The sequence below is a fragment of the Podarcis tiliguerta genome, assembly GCF_965153285.1.
Source record: "Podarcis tiliguerta genome assembly, chromosome: 17".
Classification (NCBI taxonomy): Eukaryota; Metazoa; Chordata; class Lepidosauria; order Squamata; family Lacertidae; genus Podarcis; species Podarcis tiliguerta.
In genome coordinates, this window is record NC_139550.1 from 14,817,097 (window position 1) to 14,837,727 (window position 20,631).

General features: G+C 42.1%; 1 protein-coding gene across 20 annotated transcripts in view; it reads left to right on the top strand.

Annotated features, from left to right (window-relative positions):
* PALM2AKAP2 (PALM2 and AKAP2 fusion) overlaps positions 1-18,663 on the top strand; it is a 216,475-nt gene extending 197,812 nt beyond the window's left edge. For 12 of the 20 annotated variants that reach the window (XM_083419494.1, XM_083419508.1, XM_083419510.1 and 9 more), the window contains 3 exons: positions 6,382-6,560; positions 8,398-8,436; positions 14,618-18,663. In XM_083419494.1, the coding sequence (XP_083275620.1) occupies positions 6,382-6,560; positions 8,398-8,436; positions 14,618-14,710 (311 nt within the window). In that variant the 3' untranslated portion in view covers positions 14,711-18,663. The remainder of the gene's footprint in view (positions 1-6,381; positions 6,561-8,397; positions 8,437-14,617) is intronic. The other 8 variants (XM_083419505.1, XM_083419502.1, XM_083419511.1 and 5 more) reach the window with 2 other exon arrangements.
* The last annotated feature ends 1,968 nt before the right edge of the window (positions 18,664-20,631 follow it).

A 20,631-nucleotide genomic window follows, 5' to 3' on the forward strand; every position in this document is an offset into this window, starting at 1 on the left:
GCAGCAAATCGGCTATCGCTGGCGGAGACTAGGTTGCTCTCAGACTACAGCCTTTCTGTTTGGTTGCAAACTTTCACCCTGATGAAGAACTCCTCTAGCAGAGCAAGCTTTGCTGGATCAGACCAAGGGTCCCACCTATTCCCTGCATCCTGTTAGCAAAAATGGCATCCAGGTGCCTCCAGGGTGCACATGACAGAACATGACGTTATTTCCCCCTCCTTATTTGTTTGTCTCCATCATCTGGCCCTGATCCTGCCATTCTGTTGAGTGATCATGGCTGGTTGCCATTGATAGATCACTGCATTTGCTTTTGTTTTTCGAAGTCACCCACTGCATCTTATGGCAGGGGGTAGGCTAATCTGCAGTGGGGGGGGTCTCTCTGGGTTCCCTGGGAATAGGAATTCCAGAGAGTCTGTTGCGTACTGCTGAATATCTTGCCTGTATGAATGATGGAACTGCAAGAAGAGCCTCAACTGAATATATTATGGCATGGGAAGGTGCATATGGGAAAGGCACTTTATATCATTGCCATCTGCTTTTGAAATATAAATAAGTGGTGGTCCACCATCCCAATAATTTTGGGTACTTTTGTTTCCTTTGATTCCAGTAGGGGATGGAAAGCATGGGCGTAACTTTCCTATTGATATCAGTAGATCTAATAACTATCTGTGCTACTTCCCAGAAAAGATAAATGATGTAGATGTAGAACAATAGTGTACAATGTAGATCAAATGATAGAGGGGAGGGAAATAGGCTACAAAGGAGAGGGTGCGTCTTCAAAGTTATTTTTTCCATGTGGCATTCACTCCTGACCTTAATGTCATCTGTTGTAAGATGTCAACTTTAAGGAACCTCCAGAAATTGGAACTGCGAGCTTCTGCTTTGAGAACAAACCTGATTAAAAGTGGGCAAGCTGGCTGGCTGCATTTCAGTGTCAGCAACTTTGGGAAGACTGCTAGATCCATCTTCAAGAGCATTTCCAAACATGTGCTTGAATCAGTGCCGGATTTATGTATAAGCTAAACAACCTATAGTTTAGGGCCCCCCTCTCTTGGGGGCCCCCAAAAAATTTAGAGGGGGGAAAATTGGATGTACATTTCCAAAATATAAGTTAAGTTCAACAATTACTTTGATAAAATACATATTTCATTATGTGCAAATGGCTTTAGTTACCTATTAGGTCCATAAATTACCATATAGCAAATATTCAACACCCAAAAAAAAAACAGTGACAATTTGTTGCTGACAAAAGGCAGCTGGACATATAAAGGGCCCCATTACCTTCAGTAGCTTAGGGCCTCATCAGACCTAAATCTGGCCCTAGCTTTCATTATTCCTTTAAGCTAATAAATATTCTCACTCTGTTTCACAACTTTGCAAGAAACAAAGAAAGTGAATAAATCATCTTCTTCTTTTTTTACCCTGGCAAATAGCTAACAATAAAGCCTCATACATTTCTTTGCTAGTTGGGAATAGAATTTGCTGCTCAGTCATATTTTCAGGTTTCAAGAAAGTGGTGAACTGCACAGATTATGTAGGTCAGGGAAGGGTTGTTTTGTTTTGCAATTTGCAGGAAACCTAGATGCTAGTAAAATGCTGGTGAAATGTGAGATATGGTTGAAAGGGAGGTAAACCTGGATTCATCTTTATTTAGAGAACAGTGAAGGTTCTGGGGAAAATATACAGGTTGGTTAGAAAGACAAACCCAAATAGGACGAATGCAAGAGTGAAGTGAACAGAAAAGTAATGTATGTATTGGTGGTTATACCTCTGTATGTAGTGCTTTTATCCTCCCTCTGTAGCATTCCTTAGAAGTTCTGTGTGACACAGGGAAAAGACGCTATAAATAAGTCAAAAATTAGATTGCTATAATCAAAGAAAAAAATCCCTATGGGAAATCACGTATAAAAATTTCCTGCTCTCTGTCACCATCTGGTGTTGCATGTTTATAGTGCATTCAAATTGTTGGTTTTTTTTTTTAATATTGTAGCTGAGTCCGTAGTCGTTCACAGGCCTGATTTAAATGTTATGCTGGCCATGTTTAAAAAAAACTTGCTGGAAGCAGAGAGGTAACCCAACACTGAGAAATTGGATACTAATAATGTTGGGTGTAGTATATATTCTAAAATTTACCGATATTGTTAAACACCAAGAAGAGAGAGAAAGTAATAGAAGTTTTGATGTAAAATTGTCTTTGTTATACACTGGGACAATAAGGTACAAGCTTAATAGAAATCTTGTGAATCGCTAGAAATTATTTGTTCTTTTTGTGTGCATCTATTATTGCTTTCGGGATGGGATTTATAATTATTTTAGAATACTTAATGTCTAGAAGATGTTATCAAGTGGATTGCACTGTAATAATAATTGAGCGCCTTTTGGCATCTAAAGGCTGGCAAATGTATTTAAAGACGTTTTCATGGACTCTCGTGACACTACTTCAGATGCCGCTTGAACTGCTACAACTTACAGCTCAAACACGTTGACTATTTTAGTATTATTTTCTACAGAAAACCAGACAAGCCCTTATTTCATTTTCAGTTCCTTGCAACTTTTAGTGCCTTGCTCTTATTGTACTACATTTTACGGTGTCTATAGAGTTCGCACCCTCCAGCTAACCGCATAACACACCTTTGCTGCTTTCTCTGATCTTGGTATTATTTTCTTCACAGATATAACTGAGCTGAGGAAGAATTTACTACCCTGTATTCTTTTGTTACACTCAGGGCATTGTGCAGCTTTCAGTGAGAGACAAAACCATCCATGTGTACCAGATGTCTCATCTGTGAACACCAGGAAATTCCTAACAGGAAATGACTGATGCCTCATGGCAGCTGTAGCTTTCCCCAAGCCTCCATTTATGACCCCTATTAGTGTTCATGAATAAACAGTTGCTTCACAAAGACAGAAAGCAGGTTGCCGTTTTCGCTTCGGCTTCAGCTCACCCCCCCCCCCCATGTATACATACATCTAAGGCTTCTAATCCTATATATCCATTTTACCTGGGAGAAAGCCCCACTGATCTCAAGCATGCATACTTCTCAGTAGACATCTATTGTACTATAAATTAATTAATTGACTGGGGAGAGTCCTGAGGCCCCCATTCTCCATCCCAATAGATTAGAGATCAAAGGATGCAAGTGGAAGGTGAATTCCCAGAAGGGTCTTAAAGGGACAGGGAAAAGATTCTCATTATTTTGCCAGGTAACTTAGGTGTGCATTGACCAAACCAGCTCATTCAGCCATAGCTCAACATTATTTTTCTGCAGCTGAAATTCCATTCTTGCTAGGTTATTTTGGTATGTAAAGTGATGGGAATGAGTTCACTTCTCCCTTGCATGCATCTTTCTTTGCCACAGAGGTGAGCATGAGGTAGATTTCAGGCCCTCTGTTTGCTGGGATTCTTGCAGAGAATACTGGTCTAAACAGACCTTGGTCTGATCCACTGCAGTGTTTCTTAATACCTTCAGCAAGAGTTGCATACTATGGACCACTTAAATGCAGATTTGTTTCTGCCTAGACTGTCACCACATTCTAATTATGTATTCTTGCTTTTTAAGGATAATGCCTATCAGTGGATCATGATGATACTATGCAAAAGTACAGCACAGATGGGCCCTTCCAGAGGTTGTAGGAGTCTTAGAAATCCTAGACAGCATGGTTGATGGTCAGAGCTTATGGGAGCTGTACCCCAGAAACATCTGGAGGGCCACAAGTTCCCCTTACCATTCAAGATCAAAGCTAGACTTCTTCTGTTCTCCAAGAATCCCAGCAATTAGCAAGAATTAGGTGGTCCTCCAGTGGTTGATCTCTGCATATTTTTGCCAATGTGATACACACCTTTATTGCTATTTTTATCCGAGTCCCAATGGAGACAATCCATTTCAGGTTGAACACTTCAAAGTTTGGTTAATTTCAGTTGGAGGGGGAAACAAAACATGAACTTAACCCATTGAAATCTGTGGCACTTAAACATTCTTAACCTTGGCTAGATTCTGCAAAAACACAGATATAATACTGGCAGAGTATAACAGACAATTTTAATAGCCCATGATCTCTGTAAAATCAGATTTTCTTTTGTGTCAATCAAATCTAATTTAATTCCCAGGCAAATCTTCTAAAGATATTGTACAAGTTTCCTCCCAGGATGAGTACCATAGTAGAAATGCTTGCTTTGTTTATAATCCATTGATTGTTTTGGTGGGGGTGGGGGCAGGAAGGAGATGACATTTGCTGTTCTTCTGGAAGCAAAATTTCAAAAATCTGTAGCAAGGGTGGGGAATCTTTGTCCCTCCAGTTGTTGCAAAACTACAACTCCCATCATCCCTGGCTATTGGTCATGCTTGCCAGGGGTGATGGGAGTTCCTCAACATCTGTAGGCTCTCTGTATCTGATCTACAAACTCAAAAATAAGCAAGCTTGGTCTCCTGTGTAATTCAAGGCTGCATTTCATTAAAACCATGGTGTTTGCTAGTTCCATCCAGATGATCTGAAACCTTATATCAATGTAGCTGAGCTCTTCCCATTGTGGTAAATAAAAGCAGTGAACCTCAGCTGTAAGTCATGTTGATGTTCACTTCTTTCTTAAACCGACTGTTCATTCTAAGCAGATATTTCTCTGTTTCTGCTCTGTCCCTGACCTCTAGTGGCCATAGTCATTCTAGCTCATTGGATGAGCTTCTCTTAAGATTTTTGTGTACGTTGGGTGCATAGAGATGAGGAAAATGTAGTCTGGGTAATTTGTTAACCTATTCAGATAGCTAGATAGATAGAGGTCTGCTGTTGTCTTCACGGAAATGCAATGGAAGCTTTCCTTTTATCCCTTTTTGATCATGTGAACTACTAATCATGTTGGACTCTAAACTCGTTTATCAGCTGCAGACACCATAGCCAGTGGTGATAGGAGCTGGAGTACAATAAGTTCTAGAAGGTCACAGGTTTCCCACCACTGGGAAGCTGATGACCAAGGCAATAGGGGCACCATATTGGGAAGGGGGAAGAGTCGTTCCCTTCCTCTTCTTTCAGACTCCATTCCTCAGATATACCTGCATCTCAAATTACTATTTAAAGAGTAGTAGCATGTTGTTTTAAATACATTGCAATTTTTGCAATTTAGCCTTGCATATAAACAACATAAGGGAAATAAACCTTGCTAGGAATCCTGCCCTCCACTGAAGCCAATGAACCTAGCAAGCAGTTATTATGTGCTCAAATGCAAACACACACACACACAAACACACACAAAAGCACATTCAATGTCCTATCCAGGAAGCATAAATCCACAACAATGCATCATTTTTAGAGCAGTGAAAATACTGTAGTGGTGTTTCCTCTGCTGTGATATGATCAGCAAATTTTGTTGTGGCATTTAAACTTGTTCAACCTTGGTGGCGGAACTTCACTTCTGTCCATTTGTGGCTGTGTACATTAGACTTTACTGTGACTGGTATTTCCTAGATTTTAGCAGTGGTAGCCCACTTTCCAGGCAGGCATGCCAAATTCATTGATTGAGAGGGCAACATCTAGTGCAGAGTCCAGTGCACTCTGGTATACAGTGGAACCTTGGTTCTTGAACTTAATCCATTCCGGAAGTCTGTTTGACTCCCGAAACATTCAAAAACGAAGACGTGGCTTCCGATTGGTGCAGGCATCCCGGAAACAATAGCCAACAGAACAGCCACGTAGAAGTTTGGCTTCCGAAAAACATTTGAAAACCGGAACACTTACTTCCAGGTCAGCTAAGCCATTCAAGAACCAAGGTTCCATTGTACAGTCAAACCTCAGCTGTCGAGTTTCTTGGAAGCTGAACAATTCGGAACCCAAACACCGAAAACTCGGAAATAATTGCTTCCGTTTCCGAACGTGCCTCAGAAGTCAACAGCTTCCAAGGCACATTTTTTTCTTTTTTCCCATTGACTTTGCATTGACTTTGCATCCAGCTCTTTCATCCTCGGTTTTCGGATGTCAAACAGTCTTCCAGAACAGATTAAGTTCAAAAACTGAGGTTCCACTGTATATGAAAGTGCATTGGAACAGTAGCATAGTAATTGAGAGGAAGGCAGGAGTGAAGGCCTATATATACCATAACCAACTCCAAAGGCAGCCCTACCTCTGACCTAAACTACCATAAGCATCTGTCAAAATTCACAGAAACTTTTCTTAAATGAAAAAAGCTTGAGAATCTGAATGCAAAAATTCTTCTTCTTTCTTCACGAGAGCAAACTACCTTGACTCAGTAATTATCTCTTCAGCCCATGCTTGATTTCAGCTCTCTTTCCTTTTGGAAGTATGGTGGTGTGGTTTGGGGGATTATTATTTTTTCCAGAATCTTGCTTGCGAGTCTGTTACCTAGAGAAGGAAATTCTGATTGGGTCTTTGCAGGTAAAATAGAGAAGATCAAGCCACCTCCATCCCCAACCGCTGAAGGCCCCCCCTCGCATTCCGACTCAGCATCAGACGAATCGGGAGGATCACAAAGACCCAAGAACCTGATGCAGACTCTTATGGAAGATTATGAAAGTCACAAAACCAAGAGGCGGGAGAGGATGGATGAGAGCAGCGTAAGCATATTCTGTTTCCTCCGCCCCCAATGCCCCCCTTTTTTTTGCACGGAGTAGGGTTTTTAAAAAAATAAAAATTAACAAGTTTCTAAAACTTTTCTAGATCACCTTTCCAGAATTCAGCACAAGAAGGCAATGTGCAGGGCCAGTTTCAGGCACACTTATTATGGGCTCCGTTCTGAAAAGGGTCTTTTTAAATGGTACCCTTTTGTTGGGAGCTTTTATAAAGAAAAAGCAATGATAGCACTAATACCTGAAAAGCTTGCCAAGGTTATTGGACGTTGCTCTTAATCAAAGCCATCTCCTGTGGCTGTAGGATCAAGTATGAAATTATTTGCTCCCTTAACCATACCTTGCAGCATGTCTACAAGGAACCCTTTTCCTTTCTCTCCCTCTCAGAGATGAGGAGTGCACATTAAATATGGCTGACACCCCCCCCCCCGATTGTGTACTTTTGTGCAGGGCAGAAGGGGGTCCTAGCAGTAACACTGTGTTCTCCACTGTCCTCGTGACTCCACTGTGGAGCTAAAATGTCATACTTAGATGCAGACGGATCCTCTCGCTTAGATGTTTCTGTGAAATCAGTGGGGCGCTTGGGACCGAGGCACAAAGCTACGAGACCCTGCCGTGAGCAACATAACTACAGCACAAATATTGTCTGTTTACCTCCTCCCAAACAACCCTCCTGTTTTATCATCACAGCTTGTACCACACCCAGTGTTAAGTTCAAGGCAAAATTCCATAGAGATGGCCTTTTTCTTGAAAGCTCAAGTCGAAAACTGCAGCAGAGCCATTGTTGACCTTAAAATTTACTGCACACAATCCGTACTTCCGTTCCTTATACTTGAGCAGCAGTTAAACACTGTGAAGGGTTTTGCTGCATGTTCCTTGCCTTGTGCAGGCACTGGTGATTTTTTACTTGTAGGAAGTTGGCTTTTTATGTTGGCAGAATGACAGCGAATTTTCTGAACAGTGCCAACTGAAATCTAGTGAGTACAAAATCAATAGCTGCCTGGCACAGGGAGCTTCAGAAATTTGCTCCTCGTGAAGGTTAGTGGAACTGGTGAATCTAAATGCTTCATGGGATGTAGATTTTGAGATGCACCTGAGAGCTTGGGAGCTCATGTGCCAATGCATGTGTCTTCCCTGGGCCATGCCCATCCGCCAGACCCCCTGTTTATATGTGCTGTTCAGTTAGAAATAACAGCTGTGGCACAATTAGCAAGACCAAGAATATGTTTAGCACCAACTGGATGCAAAGCACATACTGGACATTTGAAACACTTCCATAGCTAAAGGGAAGAGATCTCTTCCTTTGTCTGCCTGCCTTTTCTGGAGGAATCAGATAAAATGGTACAAGGCATATTATTATTATTATTATTATTATTATTATTATTATTATTATTATTATGACTACTACTACTACTGTTATTATTATTTCAAATAATGAATAGACTAAACTAATAAATTTAATTGTACCAGAATTCATCATTTAGATTACCAAAACAGTTAAAGCAGTGGTGACTGACAAACAGCTTCCTTGTTTTGTTTTTATTCTTAAATTGGCTACTATTTTGCTTGGCCAAGCAGGATTTTTTTTTAGGTTGCGGTTTTGGGGTTTTTTGGGGGTAACAATACAGGCTGCAATCCTATGCATACTCACCAGGGTGTAAGCACCACTTAACTCAGTAGGATTTACATCTGAGTAGACGTGAATAGGATTGCACTGTAAAGCTAATTTAGCTGAACTGTGAGATAGATGCCAGTTCTCAGTTTAATTTGAACTCTCTCTGTCTTTTCTTTATGAACTAATGATGGTCTTTTCCTTTTCTGGCAGTACACCTGTAAATTACTGTCTAACAAGGTTACCTCTGAGGTACTTTTCAAGCACTTGCCTTTGCTTAACATCTTTTTTTATTTTTGCATGAGGATTTCAAATGCATGCTGCTGCAGTTTGCTTTCCATTGCTGTTTGCATAACCACTGAAGTGATGGCTTGAAAGATGAAGGCCTTTGTTTTGTCCAAAATACCGTTCCACCACACCGATAATTTTCACCCAACTGGGCCTTAAATTTATTTTCTTTTTCCCTCCTTTTTTGGGGACTAGGCAGTGAATTTGAACAAAATGTGTGATGGGAAGTGCAGCTGGTTCACAGGTATAACTGCCCCTAAACCAGGCATTAGGGACCTGTGGCGCTCCAGATACTTGGACTCGGACTTCCATCAATCCCAGCCAGCATGGCCAGTGGTCAGGAATGATGGGAGTTTTAGTCTTAACAACCTCTGCAGGGCCACAGGTTTCCCATGTCTGCTGTAAACGATGATGGCAACTAGTACCTAGCCTCAGTTTTGGGATTCTGTTTACAGTGGGGCAAGAAGAACATAGGACCACTTTCAAGATTCAGATCACAATATTTGAATTATGACTATGACTGCAGTCGTGTGGTGTTCATCCTCATGACTTAATGTGGGGAGCGGTCAAGAGTGATGCTCTCCTTATCCTCTGAACTACAATTACTGTCATTCCTGGCTATTTGGTTGTCATACTGGCTGGCGCTGTTGGAAGCTGTAGACCACAGCAGCTGGAGGGCACTGCCTTGATTTCCCCAATTTAAAGTGAGGGGGGGTGTCTGTAAACTGTGCACTAGATTTACAGCCCCATGTGTACCATCCAGAGAAGTAATTAAAGTGTTTTCAGCTCCAGTGCTGTCATTGCGATAGTGCTTGAACTTAATCACATTCCTACCGCAGTGTCGTAGCAATCACTGATGCTGCCATGCTAATGGTAGCCACCCAGAGTGGCTAAGCAGCCTTTCTCAACCTGTGGGTCCCCAGATGTTGTTGAACTACAACTCCCATCACCCCTAGCTAGCAAGGCCAGAGCTCAGGGATGATGGGAGTTGTAGTCCAACAGCATCTGGGGACCCACAGGTTGAGAACCACTGGGCTAAGGAAACCCAGCCAGATGGGCAGGGTGTAAATTATTATTATTATTATTATTATTATTATTAAAATTACTAATGGCTGCCCAGCCCTTATTGCAACATAGCTGTCCTTAAAGGGCAAGCAGTGTGGCTCAAGCAGAAGATTTTTGCACTTCACTTACATAGCATCCTGGCAACCCATAGAAATGAAGGAGGTAGGGCTGAGCACCACTTTTGGACAAAGCTCAGCATCATCAGGTCTGGTACCTCTCTACTCTCAAAAGTTCTCAGCAGGAGTAGCAACTCTTCAGTTCTGAAACTGAAATGTTGCATTGCTAACTCATGAGTTTTTAAGATTGTGTAGGTCCATTTCTTCTCTGTGATTTACTACAAGAACTCTTGTAGACTTTACGTATATGTGGGCAATGGAAGGGCAGAGGTCGGGGGGGGGAGCCTGAACTTTCCAGTGGAGTTTGGTGGAAAAGCCTATAAGCCTCTGCCCCAACCTAAATTAGATGGATTAAGTTTGCAGCATTTCTTCAAATCAGAATCCCCTAAACCTCAGAAAAGGTATAATGACAAACGACTTTTTAATCGGGCCTCAAATGTCAAATTCCATATTTTTATTTTTTCATAACCTGTTGGACTGCTTTGCTTGGGTGGTGGGGGTGTAAGTTGTGTTTTTTTCCACCACTAGGGTTCATCTGCATTGTCTCCATACTGGCACCAGGCAACAGACTTGAAAAAAACAACCTTTTGCAGTTTGTTTGAGCAATATTCTTCTGCTATCTCGTTCTTTCCTTTGCGGAAGCAAACTGCAGGGCACGGCACAAATATGAATTTATGGCCAGTAAAAAGGGTAAAGGGACCCCTGACCTTTAGGTCCAGTCGCGAACGACTCTGGGATTGCGGCTTTATTTTGCTTTATTGGCTGAGGGAGCCAGCGTACAGCTTCCAGGTCATGTGGCTAGCATGACTAAGCCACTTCTGGCGAACCAGAGCAGCGTACAGAAAGCCATTTACCTTCCCACCGGAGCGGTACCTATTTATCTACTTGCACTTTGATGTGCTTTCAAACTGCTAGGTTGGCAGGAGCAGGGACCGAGCAACGGGAGATCACCCCGTCACGGGGATTCGAACCGCCGAACCTTCTTATTTGTTCATTGAACAGATTATGAGCAGCAGGGATCAAGAACAGAGGAAGCTGACTTATATGGAGTCAGACCATCTCACTCAGTATTGTCTAGATGTTTTGGGACTACAACTCCCATCATCCCTAGCTAACAGGACCAGTGGTCAGGGATGATGGGAATTGTAGTCCCAAAACATATGGAGGGCCGAGTTTGGGGATATCAGTGGCTCTTTCAGGGCTTCCAACAGAGGTCTCTCACAGCCCTGCCTGGAGATGACAGGGCTCGAACCTGTTCTTTCTGCATGTAAAGCAGATAATTCTGCAACAGAGTTATGGCCCTCCCTCTCAGAAACATTTCTGCTTGCTGTTGAATTTTTAATTGTACCTTATAGTTATTTGCATTAATTTTAGAGCTTATCACATATAGTAAACAGTAGTATTATTTTGCTAAATGCAGCATTTTGAAAATGTAAAAACAACAACAACACATAAGCACAATTCAGCCAGATGTAAGCACCATTGATTGTAATGGAAGATATTAAATGCATGCATTGACTTCTGAAATGAATGGGACTTCATTCATTGCTCAACTGTGGCTGGACTGCATTGCAACATACGTAGAAGATAGCTCAGTTGGTAGAGCATGAGACTCTTAATCTCAGGGTTGTGGGTTTGAGCCCCATGATGAGCAGAAGATTTGTGCATTGCTGGGTGAGGGTTGGACTAGGTGACCATTCCATTGCTATAAATGTTACTAAAAGGATGCATCTGAGTCTTCTTCAAAGGGCAGAACAATCTATTCAACAGGCCACAAAACTTCCATTACTCAAGTGTAAATAGTTAGACCAAATGGTTTTATTTTGACAGCTTCATGTATTATGCTCAGGGTTCACAACCTAGATGCTTTTAAGCATGCCATGAAATATCTAATGTGTGACAGCAACATGTCTACAAGCACACCTATTATGCAGGTCCCTTTGACTGGAAGCTGTGTTTGGCCGCAACTTCCTCTACATGACACACTCAGTGAGAAACCCAAAGTTCACTTAGGTACAATGAGCCAAAAAAAGTTTGTTTTCCAAATCGTATGATTTCATAGCTTTCCCAGCTTAGCACTGCAAATTGTTTTTAGGGGGGAAAAGGGGGGAAATGCATTCCTCCACTTTAAAATTTTATTCTCCCACACACACACACACACACTGGGGGCAACACATCCCATTTCACTGCATGAGGCAAATGGAAATTGGCGTCAGCATCAGCGCCAATTCTGGATGAGGTCACACCAGTTTCTGGCAAGGTCGCACATGCTCGTGCGATTTCAGCAAAAATTCAAATATCTTTAATGCAGTCAGTGACCAGCAAGCGATTTCAGCGAGATTTTGCCAGGTTTATTGCTTGACCGGAGATGATCAAACCACACGGGCAACCACCTTTTAAGATACTAACGGTGCAATCCTGCAAACGTTCGCCCAGATTAAGTTCCGTTTTTAAGAACTGCAATCTTGAAAAGCATTGTCGGTCTCCTGTTTTTAAAAAGCTGTTCTCAATACAATAAGCTGCCCTAGAGAACTTCCCTCGCAGGAAATTCCCAAGAAAATGCCAGGGTGTTGTGTCTCAGGGGTGTGTAACATTTATAACAAAGCTATTACAGGCAACATCCCACGTTCTCGTTTTTACCTGTTTTCATATCTTGGGATCCCGTGGGCTCCAGCCCTCATCCCAACTCTTTTCTGCTTTGTTGCTGGCTAAAGTGAATGGCCTGATAATAGGAATGAGAGACTACCAGAGTTTAAAATGAAATTTCCAGAGACAAAAAGGCAAATGCCTGTTTCCAGCCAGCCAAGTGTTTAGACCACGATAGTACTTAACAACTTATATGGTGCTCTGAACTGTTTAAAGGACTTTAGGTACTGACTCAGTAGCCTTCACAACTACTCTGTGAAATAAGTCAGTGGGTTTCCCCTGCCCCCGTATTACAAATGGAGCCAGGGCTGAGACTGAGGAAATAGTAGCTTACCTAAGGCCTCCAAGTGATTTTGTGGGTCAAAATAGATTTTAAGCCAGAACTTTCCAACTTCTTAGCACTCCTCATTGTTGTTGTTGTTGTTGTTTAGTCGTTAAGTCGTGTCCGACTCTTCGTGACCCCATGGACCAGAGCACGCCAGGCACTCCTGTCTTCCACTGCCTCCCGCAGTTTGGTCAGACTCATGTTTGTAGCTTTGAGAACACTGTCCAACCATCTTGTCCTCTGTCATCCCCTTCTCCTTGTGCCCTCCATCTTTCCCAACATCAGGGTCTTTTCCAGGGAGTCTTCTCTTCTTATGAGGTGGCCAAGTATTGGAGCCTCAGCTTCAGGATCTGTCCTTCCAGTGAGCACTCAGGGCTGATTTCCTTCAGAATGGATAGGTTTGATCTTCTTGCAGTCCATGGGACTCTCAAGAGTCTCCTCCAGCACCATAATTCAAAAGCATCAATTATTCGGCGATCAGCCTTCTTTATGGTCCAGCTCCCACTTCCATACATCACTACTGGGAAATAGCACTCCTCACACACTAGCATAGCATTGCCATGCCCCTTACCCCCTCACTTCCCATGGGGCATCCCCATGATGCCATCATTCATTCGTACCCACTGGGTACCAGGAGGCTGTGCCCCTGAAAATGGCAAACGGGGTTAAAGACCCACAAACCAGCGAGGACCTTTGGTAGAAGCAGTTCCTTGCTGGATGGTGACTATTGGTCCCACCAACCATCATTTTTAGAGATACAGCCTTTTCCTTTCCCATATAAACAAATGGAGACGTGTTAAGAACTCCCACACACCCCTGCAATTAAACATTGCCAGTCTCACTTACCATCACGTTTCAGTAAAGTAGTATTTGGGCAGTACAGTAGTTAATTTTTTTTAAAAAAATAAATAAAATAATAGTCTCTTGCAGTATTCTTTTTTAATGGCAACTCAAGTGAATTGGACCTCCCACTTTCCAGCCACAGCCGATATTGCACACCCATTGGCATGGATGGAACATAGTTGTACACAGAGAAAAAGTACAGCATCCCCCAAATAGCATGGAAGGTCAATTGCAAGTCAGCTTTAGCTTGCAGCAGAACAATAATTAGTTATGCTAGTAGGTGCCCATCTGCAAACAGCTCAGCTCTCCTCTAAAGTGTGTAGACGCAATGCTTGCTTGCTTTTTTGTCCCAGCCTCAGAAGTTCGTTTCATGGTTTAAAAACAAAAGCAACTGTGATCATCAAAAAAAATTGAGCATGATTAAGACCTGATCAAGTATTTCCAAAAGGCTTTGTAAAGTCACAGATGGAACAGGGGAGAGAAAAGCCTTCTGCTGTTCTTAGTCTTGGGCTGTGATCATCTGCGGATGAAGTGCATTCATTGTATATTAACGCCACGGCAACTCTGGGTTCCTCTTTGAGCCTGACGCTGCCACAGCCCCACCATTAGGCAAAATGAGCTGCAGACCTCAGGCAGCTTTTTTTCGAGTGTCAGGAAAGGGGAGTCAATTGTTAAGTTACTTAAATATATTATTATTGCCTTTTACAGCCGGGGAAGAAGAGAGGCATTTGTTAGCTGTTCTGTCTCAGGTGCCAAAATAACTTGATACGGGATCGGCGTTGGGCGAGGGTGACATTTGCTGTTCCACCTCAAGCAGCAAAATGCCTTGTGCCCGCCACTGCTTGTGTTGTTTCACAATGAAATTGCAGTTCATCCCAATGTTGCTGTGCTCTTCCTTGCATGTTGGCTTTTCCATTGACGTGCTTAAATTCAAACGTTTTAGCCTGTTGCTGTGCTGACGTGCTTTTTTCATCCCAGGGAGTAAGAAATGCAGAATGCTGCAAGGTGGATATGTCTTTCAAGTTAACCAGGCTCTACTGATGCAGACTTTTTAAGTGCACAGAACTGTTCAGTGGCTGCCCTTTTCAGGAGAATTTGAGATTGGTAACCGAATAAACTATTCTCTCGCTCTCTTTCCCCCCCTCCTCAGGTCCTTGAGGCTACGAGAGTCAACCGCAGGAAGAGTGCCCTGGCTCTGCGGTGGGAAGCGGGCATTTATGCTAACCGAGAAGAAAATGAATAGTTCTCTTGGCAAAATAAGAGAGCAGTTAAAAACAAAACAACAATGCAGAGACGAAGAAACCAAATAGAAGAACAAAGTTTTAATTTTTTTTAAAGGAAAGCTTCAGCATTTTAATCTGGTATTTATTACAAGTGTATAGATCTCTGCAACCCATGTTTAAACAGAAGCAGTTCATATATGCATAGATATACGCACAAAACACGCAGAAAAGTTATACTAAGGAAAAGCATCTGCTACTCCACCCCCCGCCCCCCGCACACACACCAAAAAGAAAAAGGACGTGAAGAAGCAGCAGCAGCAGCAACAACCCAAGAGGACACATTTCAGAGCCAGCAGAACGAACACGTGTTCCTTTCTGAATATTGTCTTCTTCCCAGCCTTGTATGTGGAACAGGAAGAGTTTGGCCTAGACAGTATTTCACCACAAGATGGCACCTCACATGGAAACAAACAATTGTTCAAGCTATGTTTGAGCTTGATAACAGCTCTTCATCATCCCACGTGTAGCGCTGAGAAGAGGGCTATTACTCTGATATATCCTAGACAGCCATAATATAGCAAGGTTTATTTTTATTTTTGCTGTTAACAAATGGGGGGGGGGAATTCGGAAGGCTTTCTGTTAATTTAAAAGTTTTTGTTGTTTTTTTAGAAAGCAACAAAACAGAGGCTGTTAACTTGCAAATGTGAATGTACAATCCCATACATTTAGCCATAAAATACGATGTACTTTTTTTTCTGTTTATTTTTGAAAGGTTTTTTGGGGGAGATGGCAGATTGTTCGCTTTTCTCTTAACTTATAATGGGGTGGTTTTTGTTGAAGATTTGCCATCCCATTTATTCCTCCTCACATAATCAGTATGCTTAATAATGTTTCCTTTTAACAGTGCTGCACAATCCATAGGTAGCATAGAAGAGAGAAATGCCAAATAAGGTTATCTTAGTTTTAGTAGGTCTATATGCTTGAAGTGAGCAGTTTGGCCTCCTCTTTGTTTCTCAGCGCTTACTGGCATTATCATCTGTGTTTAACATGAAAAGGACCATTGGAAGAAGAATTGGGCTAGTTGGAAAGATATGGGGAGCATCTGAACCATTGAAAATATTTTTACTTGAGGCAATAACTGACACATCGAGTCAGAATGTTACAGAGAAGGAATGAAAGAAAAATAATGGTGTCTTTAACTATATTTATGCTATGTAAAGGTCTTAGTTAATAGAGCGGGAAGGGCAGAAATGTTTTGCGTGACCAGGAAAATGAAAAGTTGGAGAAGGTAACGGAGGGAGTTGGGAAGAGGGGAGCCAGGGCCAAAGGACTATTTTTGCTGTTCAAACAGTGTTTTCAGAGCTAAAAGATAATATTGCAGCTTTAGTTCAAGTGTAAGGTGGGAATCGGTGACAAAGGAATATGGAGTGGTTGTGAGTGTGTTTGCTTGTGTGATTGTGAAGTAGAATGGTGAAGACAAAGAAATGTGGGTGTAGAGATTATTTTCTCCAAAGCTGTTTGCCAGCTCTAGGGGTATAAACGTGTGTGTTTTTTTCTTTTATGAAAAGGGATATAAAAAAGGCACTAAAACTGATGCAGTATTTGTTAATAACTAAGCTGAACTGACATGGTATTTGCATGAGTTAACATTTCCAAAAGTATTGAACAGTTTTGTAATCTTGACATTTAGAAAAGAAATGCGGTATTTATTCTTATGCTTTGCCGTCTGGCGTAGTGTTAGAAGCTGCTGGTTTTCTCTTGTTGTGTCAAGAAATGCAGTAGAATGTGTTTAGTGATGGAATCCCAAAAAAATTTTGGACTAGAGCTTGTCACATTTTAGGCAACTCAAGAATGGTACATGCATCTTAACTAAAAATTACTCTTCATTGATTTGTAAGAGGAGGCAAAACAAAAAGCCAGCCCTCCACAAGTTTCTCTTCTGTTTCCATTTTATTTTATGTTTCATGTTATGAACAGGATCTTTGTATTCTGCTGTTTAGACGAACAAGGAGATTTCATGTTGAAATACATTAATTTCCTCCTGGTAAATGTCTAAATATAAACAGAGTAGTATGAACACAACAGCCTTGGCAAGGATTCTGTACTGTGTGCAGAAACTAAAGTAGAAATATTTGGCTATAACACAGACCAGCTGCTTGGATAACATCTGTACCGAATTCTGATGCAAACCTCCAAACCAAGCTCCTCACGTATATGGAGGAGCCAGTCATAAAGAATTGAAGATAAGAGTTTTGCGTATACAACGGGAGCTTTCCCTGCCAATAGGAGAATCCACATTCTGTGCATCGGCAACACTCCTGGGTTTGCTTATCCTCTGCTTACCTCATTAGAAAACATGGTGGATCCTATTCCCTTTGCAGATTTTGTAATCAGAAAATCCAATCAGAAAATATTTTACATAAATGATCTTTATATTAGTGGTTTGCACACTTTTCTGATTACTTTTTTAAAAAAATGAGAATTTGGGGCACAAACCAGCCAAAGTTAGTTGCTGTTGTCCTATAGATTTCCATACGCATTTAGCTGTTGCTTATCTAAATCAGTGGAGGGTTTTGCTTTGTGTTTAATTTTGGCTGGGTTGTGCAATAGGTGTTTTCCGAGGCTTAAATGCTGCACAGGAAAGAGGAATCCAGCTAATGGGATGAAAGGAAAAATAGGTATGTTGAAGGGGGGGGGGGGAGAGATGCAACACAGTGGATTCGAAACCAGAAAAGGCCAGAGGCCAGAATTTAGAAAATTCTTTCTTTCTTTATTTCTTTCTTGCCTGCAAGGGCCACCCAACATTTTTCACTGTTTTCTGAACCTTTTAGCAGAAACTGCCTGTACAATCAAGTTGGGATTTATTTATTTTTTTACTCCAAAAGACTGTGTCTTTCAAAAGTGAGGTTACAAAAAATAATAATCTCAGGATTATGACGAAGCAGGTGGATTCTGTGCTGAAGATGTTTTTAAGCCAGTAGTAGGCAAAATGCTCTGAAAGATGGAGCGTGGAGAAGGTGGGTGATCAGGTTAGATTACACACAACCCTTGCTGAGAAACGGTGGTTTTCTTACAGGGGAGGTAAAGCCAAAGATATAATACAGTTGCTTGGAATGAGATGCTTTCTCCTCCTTTACAAGGTTGTAGTCAACTCAAGGTGAAAGAGCAAGGAGTTGTTATGGGAAAATCCCCTTTTTTCTAGAAGCAAAAATAAAAAAAAGCCACTTCAAAACATACATTTCGTTTGTCTCTACGTATCTTGTTCCTCCCCCTGCCCCCGGTGTTTTCACCCCAGCAGCAAAAATCTGAGATGGGTATCGTGGCATCATGGGATAACTTTGCTAAAAGGAAAGAGAGGCTTGATTCATTATGCTATTCCCACAACACAGTTTTTGATGGTTATTATTGTAAACTACTGACAAAGGACAGTTTCTTTTTCAGGAATTACGGAACCTTAGCTACCATTTTCAGCAAGTGCTTTGATAATGGAGCAATGGACTCGTCTCTTCATTATTCCCACCACCACTGCTTAATGTCTTTAAATATATGCCAGTACATGCGAATATATTCAACAACAAATTAATGCAGAATAAGCTTTGCTTCCAGGCACATACAAAGAGTTAAGAATTATTACTTTTTTGAAGCAAATACTGATAAAATTGAACTGTGCATTGACTAATAGTTAAGGATTGCAATTTTGTGACGATGTCCAGGATTCTATCCCCAAAATCTTAACTGCAGAGCAGTTTCCTCAGACCAGTTCTGACCATTTCACTCCCAGTCCAGAAGGATCCATTGCAGAATACTGTGGCAACTCCGTCGTTGCAAATGACCAACCACTCTCGCTGCAAAATAACGTGGCTTCTTGTATATGTTTAACCACTTCATTGCTGTACCCTGCTTCTGTTTTATAGTGACTGTGAGGCATACAATGCAAGTATACACTTATTTTCTCATTAAAACTTAAACTTGTCTTGTGTTTCTTATCTGAAAGCAAAGGGGGTTGTGGGGTTGCGGCATTGTTGGCAGTGCCCTTCGGATCGAGTGTTTGCCATGACTTTGGCTCAGAGTGGACTGCTGGCAAGCAGCCCATAGGCCAGATTAGGCCTGCAGAACTTGTCTTCTCAGCTACCTCCCCTGTGACCCTGTCATGCTTCCATTGAGATGCGGCAAAGATTTGGCCCGCATTTTCCGCTGGAAAGGAAATCGGCTTGTTTAGAAAAGCTGGGAAGGAGGAATTCCTCACTTTATATACACAACACATGCTCGATATATATGGAGACTCCATTTTCTCAGGGTCTGGCGAAAGAACAGTTTTAAACAACAATTGATGACCTCCTACCGGGCCACAATAGAAAGTGTCCTCTCATATTGTATCACAGTGTGGTACATTGGCTTGACAGCCACGGACAGAAAGTCTTTACAGAGGGTGGTGAACACAGCACATGATATCATGGGCTGTCCCCTGAACCCGCTAGATGGCATCGCAAGGGATTGTTGCCTTAGGAGAGCGAGAAAAATTCTAAGGGACGATTCACGCCCCAGCCAGCACCTCTTTAATCTACCCTCAGGCAAGAGATATAGAAGTATAATCAATCATACCAACAGGCTAAAAAACAGTTTATATCCGTGTGCTGTTAGGCTGCTGAATGGGAAATAATTTGTGCAGCTGACTTTCGAGGTTGGTGTGTTGTATGACAAGCACACAGAGCGCAATGAGATTGAGTGTTTGCAGGGGGGAGGCTCGGTTAATTTCATTGTACACAGGTTGTACATTGACAACAAAGGTATTACTACTACTACTACTACTACTATCTTATGAAGCCATACCCATAAAATGGGGCCTAAAGCAGCCTCCAAGAATATAGACGTTGGCTGCCCATGGGCTACTTGTGAATCAGCGTGAAAAGGCAGTGCCATGAAATCCTCGCGAGCAAACTGCTGTTTAGTCTTTCTCCACCTACCCCTTGAAATAACCTGGAATTCTGGCATGCACAGCCAATTTTGTAAGTGTAATTAAGCCTTCAAATAACTACACAGACATGGGCATATTTTTCCCCATTGTAGAAGGTGGGTGAAAAGATGAGCACTAGACTTTCAGTCCATACCTGAGGCAGGCTAGAGGCAGCTTCGTATTATGGGAAAGCAACAAAACCAATGTGCTTCCTCTTTGCTCATTGTCCTGTCCGTGGTTGAGCAGTGGAGAGCCCTGCACCTCTCATGTAGGGAGGTGTGTGCTGCTTATTTTTTGTGCCGATGCATTCACCCACAGAGGAAGGCCTCATGCCAGCGGGTGGTGCTGTGGTCTAAACACTGAGCCTTTTGGGCTTGCCCATGGGTAGGCAAACTAAGGCCTGGGGGCTGAATCCAGCCCAATCGCCTTCTAAATCTGGCTCACAGATGGTCCAAGAATCAGCGTGTTTTTACTTGAGTAGAATGTGTCCTTTTATTTAAAATGCATCTCTGGGTATTTCTGGTGCATGGGAATTCATTCATTATTATTTTTTCAAAATATAGTCCGGCCCCCCACAAGGTCTGAGGAACAGTGGACAGGCCCCCTGCTGAAAAACTTTGCTGACCCCTGGGCTTGCTGATCAGAAGGTCAGCAGTTTGAATACGCATGACAGGGTGAACTCCCATTGTTCTGGCCCAACTTCTGCCAACCTAGCAGTTTGAAAGCACGCCAGTGCAAGTAGATAAAAAGGTACCACTGCAGCGGAAAGGTAAATGGTGTTTCAGTGCACTCTGGCTTCCATCACGGTGTTCCATTGTGTCAGAAGCGGTTTACTCATGCTGGCCACATGACCTGGAAAGCTGTCTGGACAAATGCCAGCTCCCTCAGCCTGAAAAGTGAGATGTGCGCCGCAACCCCATAGTCTGCTTTGACTGGACATAACCGTCCAGAAGTCCTTTACCTTTTTACCTTTACCATGCCAGCAAA